At 42.6% G+C, this 7,231-nt stretch overlaps 1 protein-coding gene and 1 non-coding gene across 7 annotated transcripts in view; both read left to right on the top strand.

The window, feature by feature from the left end:
* Positions 1–244: 244 nt before the first annotated feature.
* LOC119353194 (NACHT, LRR and PYD domains-containing protein 4C-like) overlaps positions 245–7,231 on the top strand; it is an 8,401-nt gene continuing 1,414 nt past the window's right edge. Inside the window, exons 1-16 of one of the 6 annotated variants that reach the window (XM_037619785.1) lie at positions 246–714; positions 895–969; positions 1,078–1,206; positions 1,293–1,366; positions 1,711–1,804; positions 2,090–2,132; positions 2,421–2,483; positions 2,821–3,050; positions 3,900–4,020; positions 4,090–4,190; positions 4,307–4,420; positions 4,642–4,812; positions 4,891–5,034; positions 5,117–5,262; positions 5,367–5,518; positions 5,663–6,147. In XM_037619785.1, the coding sequence (XP_037475682.1) occupies positions 434–714; positions 895–969; positions 1,078–1,206; positions 1,293–1,366; positions 1,711–1,804; positions 2,090–2,132; positions 2,421–2,483; positions 2,821–3,050; positions 3,900–4,020; positions 4,090–4,190; positions 4,307–4,420; positions 4,642–4,812; positions 4,891–5,034; positions 5,117–5,262; positions 5,367–5,515 (1,935 nt within the window). In that variant the 5' untranslated portion in view covers positions 246–433 and the 3' untranslated portion in view covers positions 5,516–5,518; positions 5,663–6,147. Of the gene's footprint in view, positions 715–894; positions 970–1,077; positions 1,207–1,292; positions 1,367–1,710; positions 1,805–2,089; positions 2,133–2,420; positions 2,484–2,820; positions 3,051–3,899; positions 4,021–4,089; positions 4,191–4,306; positions 4,421–4,641; positions 4,813–4,890; positions 5,035–5,116; positions 5,263–5,366; positions 6,148–7,231 lie in introns of those variants that run through there. The other 5 variants (XM_037619784.1, XM_037619783.1, XM_037619786.1 and 2 more) reach the window with 5 other exon arrangements.
* TRNAL-GAG lies at positions 6,271–6,351 on the top strand. Its single transcript has one exon. It is a non-coding gene; the product is annotated as a tRNA-Leu (tRNA).

Genomic DNA, 7,231 nt, shown 5'->3' with positions numbered 1-7,231 from the left:
CATTTATTTTCAGGTTTATAAAATTTTATCTAAATGTTGAATATTTTTCATATTCGTGAGTATTGTTTAAACCCTTTTTTAAAATTCGTAAAAAAGGTGAAATAGAAAAAGATACTCGGCAACCTTTCGCCAGCTGGCAGTTGTAGTGGACAGGGTGGGTCTTGGCCCACGCTTCGATTTTGGCTCAGCTCAGAAAAGCCCAGCAATGCAGTGCCTCCCCTCAAAAAAAGAAAAAAGAAAACCGGCGAGTCGAGTGCCGAACTTCTGCGATTCCCCTTTGCGGCTCTGACCTCTGCTACCCGCCGCCGGCCTCGCCTCGCCGGCGACTCGCCGTCGCCGGATTCCCTGAAGGCCAGGAGCCGAGGATGGAAGCTCAGATTATAGATTGAGCTCCAATTTGCGAACTATAAGCAGCGCGGGACAGGGGACAGAGATGGCTGCTGTCCGCGCGAAGGCGGCGCCGCCCACTCTGCTGTCGCTGTGCTTGCAGGCGGTCGCCGCGCATCTCACCGCCGACGCAGCCGGCGCGGGTCGATCTGGTGGGTGCAGCGCTCATTTCGACGGGTTCGTCCAGGAGCACGAGGAGGAGGGGGGTGGCGGCCACCTCGCGCCGGAGCAGGTCGCGGAGGCGCTGCCTTGGGAGCTTCTCCACCAGCTGGCGTCTTCTCTGCCGCCGTTCGCTCTCGAACTGCTCCATCACGGCGCCCATGCCCGGTACCCTAACCCTCTCCCTATCCTTCTCTCCTCCCATGTACAGTATACCATTGATGCAGTCTTATCTTCTTCCATATATGCAGTACAGTGTAGTGTATTCTACTCCTTATAGCATTTTCTTACATTTCCAAAGAGAAATTGGCTAATAACTCCTCTTGCATTTCTAATTGCCCATCCTAGATGCTGCTCTTCCACTTCCCTTACGGATCGATTCGGAAAGGCCGACGGCAATAGACGTGGGACTAAACGTTCAAGGTGACACTCATTTATACACTGATAAGTCAGTTGCTGTATTTGTTAGAACTTAGAAGACATCGGCCAAGAGAATACTCTGCAAGTATTTGACAATGTTGGTGCTCGCAGGTGTGAGGACTTCAACACTGCATGGCAGGCATTGTTCGAATCTCGCTGGCCCCTCCATGATAACACTGGACATGATGACTTGGTCACTGTAGATTGGCAGCAGCAATACTGGGAAAAGCATTTGCAAGAGTATGTTAGCAAACAATTACAGATGGTTTAATCGTTAATCTGTCCATTCTGGACTGACTTTGTCACTTCTTTTTACCCTTTCACAGGTGCCTGGACGAAGCTGCAGAGGCTGCGTTGCTTCCTTCATTTCGTGGGAGTATTGGTGAGCTAAGTATGTCAGGTGAATATATAAAACCCCTTCCAGCACACCTCCTTCAGTATTTTTTATGCTTGACATTACTTAGGCCGCGTTTGGCTCCTCTCCGCTCCCTCCACTCCGCTCCGGAGCGGACGAGCCTCTAGCTCATTTTTACGGAGCGGCCTAAACTGAGCTCCACAACTCCATGGAGTCGGAGCGGATGGGATGGATTCCGAACACGGCCTTAGTTACTTATCACATTAAACAACTATCTTACCAACATGAGGCCATGGGCTTATTTGTTTTCTAGCCAAGAACAGCTTTATGTTATGATTTGTAACTGCACCTGCAGTAGCAATTGAAATTATCTTCAATACTCTATGCAGATAAAATAATGAGTTCTGTTTACCTCAGTGAGAACATATCTCAGCAGTATTCAAGACTGTCATATCAATGGACTATACTTGGATCCTATGCAAGGTGCGATCATATGGCATTTGTTCGTCATGCACAGTTCCTCTTTAACTCATTTTAAAACCTTTTCATGGAGAACCAAGGAAACGCTCACTCGTCAGTAATCACTGATGACAGTGAGATGGATAATAATCTGGTGGAGATCTCTAATCTGGTTATGCAATGTTAGTTTTCCCAGTTTAATTACAACATGGACCTAGTTCAGATCAGGTTGCTTCCAGCATCCCTCAAGAGCTATGTAGAAATATATTTTCTTAAGTCTTACTGTTGTAATTTTTTCCTCATTTTCAGGTGCTTGAGATTTCAAAATGTGCTTTGCACGGCTGAAGTTTGTGTAAGTGCCTCAAGCAGTACCTTGTTCCTTTATTTTTCAACTGTTTATGATTAATTATCTATGGCCTGTAGCATTTGTTGTTTTGATTGTGCATTTGTATTGCTGTTATTTTGTTATATGTGTATCTCTTCATCATCCATCACCAAATGTGCACTCAAATTCCAGAATAAGTTGTCCTTCGTGCTATATATGTTTGTCATGTGTATGTCATGAAAAATGTGAATTCATTCTGTGAAGTTCAGACTTAAGACAGTTATGGTTGACTGCTAGAAATATGTTGTTTTTCAGGACATGTTGCAACATAGCAGGCTAGAAATTTTGGTGTTCGTAAGAATCATATCAGAGCATGAGGTAATATTATGCCAGTGAGATTATGTTTGTTGTTGCATACATTAGCTTAAACAAAAAATGCAGAGCCATGATCATTTGCTGCAATTCAGTTAAAAGTAACATTATGTTCAATAGTTCAAGTTTCCATGTCCCAATATATCTCTAGACCATAAGAGACTTAGGGAAGTTAAGGTTGAGGCAGCATAATTAAAAGCATGGCAAAGAAGAATTGACTGGAAAAAAAGTTATGCAGAAGATAAGCTACACACTTGTAGTATCCTTTTCAGTATGATGGCCCATATTGTTGCTTTGAGGAATGGTCCAAGTTTTTAAGCCCCTTCGCAATTTCCACTGACAGGTTAATGGTGTATGCCTGCTTCTGAGCTGCCATGCAAAGACATTGTTATCTCTTGAATTTATCCACTGCCAGCTTTATCCTGCAGTAATGGATAAAGTTTGCACAAGTCTCTGCCAGCCAGGATCCCAGAACTATAAGATTCAGTCCATTAGTATTAAATCCTCTCCCATTAGTGAAAGCAAGTCTCTAACCACCTCTGCTGGTCTATTAAATTTTCTGTCATATGCAAAGTAAGTTGCAAGCCCTTTTATTCTGCCTTGGTTTTATTTTCGAACAGATGTTGGGGAATAGACAGGGGACTCCAACCTTTTCTTCCTTTATTGTTCTTTTTTAGCAATTGTTGTTGCATTATTCTATACAATGGCACTCTAATTAGATGCTCAGTTAATGATTTCATAATATAATTTAGGGAGGAAAATTTTATCCAGCCATTTTATGCATTTTTCACGAGAATGCTCTCTCCTATTATTCCCATGTTGTATTTGTTAGTTTATGCTTCAATAAAATTATTGAAGTAAATACTCTCTCCTAACACCATGGAAAGATTTAACACCAGTTTGAGGATTGTGTGGAATGGGCGCTGATAGTTTGTCTGTTCAAGATCCTTCTAAAAAATCCGGATATGACCGTTGGTTTAACCGGAAACCGAAAAGCGGTGCCAGATTCAGTCATGTTGAACTTTTACATGTTTTACATGAAAAAACAGTTTACATTATTTTATTCAGAGTATCATGACACACCCGTGGACAATATGTTCATTCATCTTAAAGCAGAGAGCAGTAGAACAGACTAGAATGCAAAAAAAAAAAAGAGAGGCAAGAATAAGAGTAACGACATGTAGAAGTGAAAAAAGAAATCACCTATTCATCTTGTCATTCAAAGGAAGTTTTCTCCTGATAACCTCATGCCTGCATCTCCAACCTATTCGGTTGTTTGGGATTTAAGATTGGTATATGAAACAAACTGGTTATGATGCCTGCCTGTAAGCATAAAGGGCATAATGTTGCTACTTAATTACTGAATGTTTGCCAAAAAGATTGGGTGCACATTAACACAGTTTTATTCTTCCTACTGTTCAGGTGTCTGCAGTTGCTGTCATTTAACGATGCTAAGATGCAGCCATCATTTGCTAAGATGATTATTCGTACTCTCCTTGAATTTTCCTCTGGTTTACAAACGCTTGACATGTCAGAAAACAATGTGGGTTCACACAAGAATCTTTTCTTCTTTGATATCTGTCTCTTGTACCCAAATAATATCTCTTTATAGTTTGCAGGCTGGTTTTCTACTGTAGATAGAAGTTCTACGAGTTTATCATCAGCGCTGAAGTCAAATACATCCTTGAACTCCTTGACTGTTCTTAACCTAAAGTATTACCTGTTCCCTTTCAGCACCCGCCAAATCGTCATAATTAGAAACCTTTGTTACCACTTCCCTTTGGAAGTTGGCATGGCTTGTATATTAACATATCAACTTGTCATGTCAGGGGAAACAATTTGCAGGAGGGTGACATGGAGGATGTATGCAAAATTCTAGCAAAGATGTCTAGTTTGATTAGTTTAGATATAAGCGACAACCCAATCACTGATGAGGGTATCAGGTAGTCATCAACATTGCACATATAGTGTATGCTGCTAATTGTAGACAGCAGAATTATGCTACATTGCTATCTGTTTGTCTGTTTGTCTTCAGTTTTCTCTAGATTTGCATCAATCATGAACGCATGCATAATAGTTCTTTATGCCTGTGGGACAAATTTTCCTTGTAGACTCTGTTATGTTCTATCAGTAAGCACTAAGGAGTTACATATAAACATTGCAGGTACCTTATTCCTTTCCTTGAATTGGCTCTTCAAAGGGGGAATCCACTCCGGAGATTAAGAGCAGAGAACTGTGATTTGTCCAGTTTTGGTGTGACTAAACTTCTTGACTGCCTCGCATCGATTAATAAACCACTTGATATGCTGTCTATAGCAGATAATCATCTTGGGAGGTAAGTCCTTTCTCCCAGTGCAGAGTTTCTGTTGTTTCTTTAGCTTGGGTCACATTCTGAACTGAGATGAATTTGCAGCTCTGTGGCAGCTACATTGGTGAAATTCCTGGGTTCACATGTAAGGGAGTTAAATGTTGAAGACATCGGCCTAGGACCAATAGGCTTCCAAATACTTGAGGAAGCATTGCCAAGGAAAGTAAAACTCTCCCACATCAACATCAGGTAGAAATAAACTCTGTGTGAGTCATAACGATGCATGCTTGGTGTGCCAGTTCCCTTAGCCACTTCCAATTTTATTTTGCAGTAAGAACCGCGGTGGGATAGGAACTGCGCACTTCATCTCCAGGCTGATACTGCAAGCGCCAAACCTTGTATCAGTCGATGCAGGATCTAACCTTCTACCTCCTGAATCATTGGAAGTGATTTGTAATGCATTGAAGCAAACAACATGTAAGAAGCACGCATCTTCGTATTTTCCTCAACTATGTTCAAGGCCTCTACCCTAACGGGCATGCACCAAGGAGAGCAGCCAATAACCAGTGGGTATTTTGTAGGTAACTTGACGCGACTAGACCTGATGGGCAACCTGCAATTGTCGAGTGACATCTTTCCTGCAGTGTTTGAGTTCAAGAAGCGCGGAAAGCCAATCCTGCTTGTTCCATTGCAGCAAGGTAGCTGTGCTCCCTACGATGCCGACCCGTAACCTGTAAGTAGCACCTACTATACTTCGCAAGTTTGGGCGAAACCTCCTATTTGCATGATCAAGGGACGCATGGTGCTTTTGCTGTAGAAGTTGAAGAAAGTTAACAGAGAGTTTCAGTTAATAAAGCAAATCTACTTGGGCAACCAGGAAAAGGAGGCTTAGACGTTGATTGGGTTGGGGCAAATATTTATGATCATTTCTTCAGCAGATCACAAGTAGAATGAAGTCAAGCTTAATTCAAGAACCCGACCACGAGTTGATTTATGATTGGTTCCATACCAGCACAAATTTAACCTGATCCGTGCTGTTAAAAGGGAGGACCCTGTTGGTTTTTGCATGAAGTTTGATCCGGGAGGAGGCGCCCAGGTGCTCGAGACTGCTGAAAACTGAAACCTCCCGATGAAAGAAATTCTGGCTTTGTTTGCATTTCTACAGCCATCTATCTCGAGTTAGGCAGAATATCTTTGGTTCCTTTTTTTTTGTAGTAAAATACTAAAATAGGTGTAAAGCCAAACATACTCAATTGCTAGTTTCTTTTAGAGAGGAGCTGGTGCTTAGTGGGGCGTTCGCCAACTTTGAGGGTGAGGTAGACATTGTCTCTGAATAAAAATCTGACCGATAACTAGCTTTCAGGCTTTGCGGCCATCCCAGTTTATATTTACAGTTTTCCAGTGTGTAGGCAGGATGTGCTTTGTTTAGTCCTAATAGTCGTGATTAAATTATTTATTTAATGCAATATAGTACTGTTAACAATTGTTGGGATGGCCGAGTTGGTCTAAGGCGGCACATCGAGGGTGTGTTCCGAAAGGGCGTGGGTTCGAATCCCACTCTCAACAAAATTATTCTTTTTTGTCTCTCTATAAAACGTTTCCCCCTTTATAATTATGATCATAATGGATTTCTTCGTTCTAGTTGGGCCAGAGTGGTTAAGTTTGTGGCCCATCTTCTCAGGGCCTGCATTAGTGCACCCCTCCGTATGCTATTGTGCAACAGGATCATAGGCCGACCCATTTACCCCTGTGTCTGTTATCTCTTCTGTTTGATATAAATAAAAGATTCAAAAAATATAAATAAATAATAAAAATATAAAAGAATGTTTTTCTGCCATACACCAGTTTATTTTCGTTCGCCATTTCCATCTCCTATTTATCTGTCGGTCACACACAATGATTTTTTCCCTCTTTGCCCCCATGACCCCGTACGCGGCAAAAAAAACTAATTGTATGGAACCCACGATCCCCAACACCGGCCCTCTTCTCCCTCCTCATGTTCCTTCGACGTAGCTGCCATTGACTCGCTAGCCGCGGTGTCTCCCGGCCAACACTACACGCGCCCTCGTGATGCCGTCGCCCAGCGATCCCCACCGGCGCACGCAGGGCAGGGAAGGACTTCACCAACTTCCAGTGCTTTGCAAGTACTTGGAATGGTTCAATTGTGTGCCCGAATAAGAGCATCGGAAGCCCGGCATACAACAGCCAAAACCCGCAATGAGCAACTTTATGCTACCGGGCAAGAACCTGAGGATCCACCAAAAAATATTGAAAAGACAGCCAGGTCTACTACTGGCTCCAAAACATCTGCCGATAATACTCCAAACATATTTTGCAGCGGAATAGTGGAAGAATAGAAACCAAGCATGTGCGCGTCGTTCCAAAATCTACCTTCCCATCACAAGTAGCACCCACATACGAGCCTAGGAACGTTGTTAATGGAGCA

This window comes from Triticum dicoccoides, chromosome 2A, assembly GCF_002162155.2.
Source record: "Triticum dicoccoides isolate Atlit2015 ecotype Zavitan chromosome 2A, WEW_v2.0, whole genome shotgun sequence".
NCBI classification, from domain to species: domain Eukaryota; kingdom Viridiplantae; phylum Streptophyta; class Magnoliopsida; order Poales; family Poaceae; genus Triticum; species Triticum dicoccoides.
The sequence above is the reverse complement of the archived record's forward strand: the minus strand, read 5'-3'. Positions and strand labels throughout refer to the sequence as shown.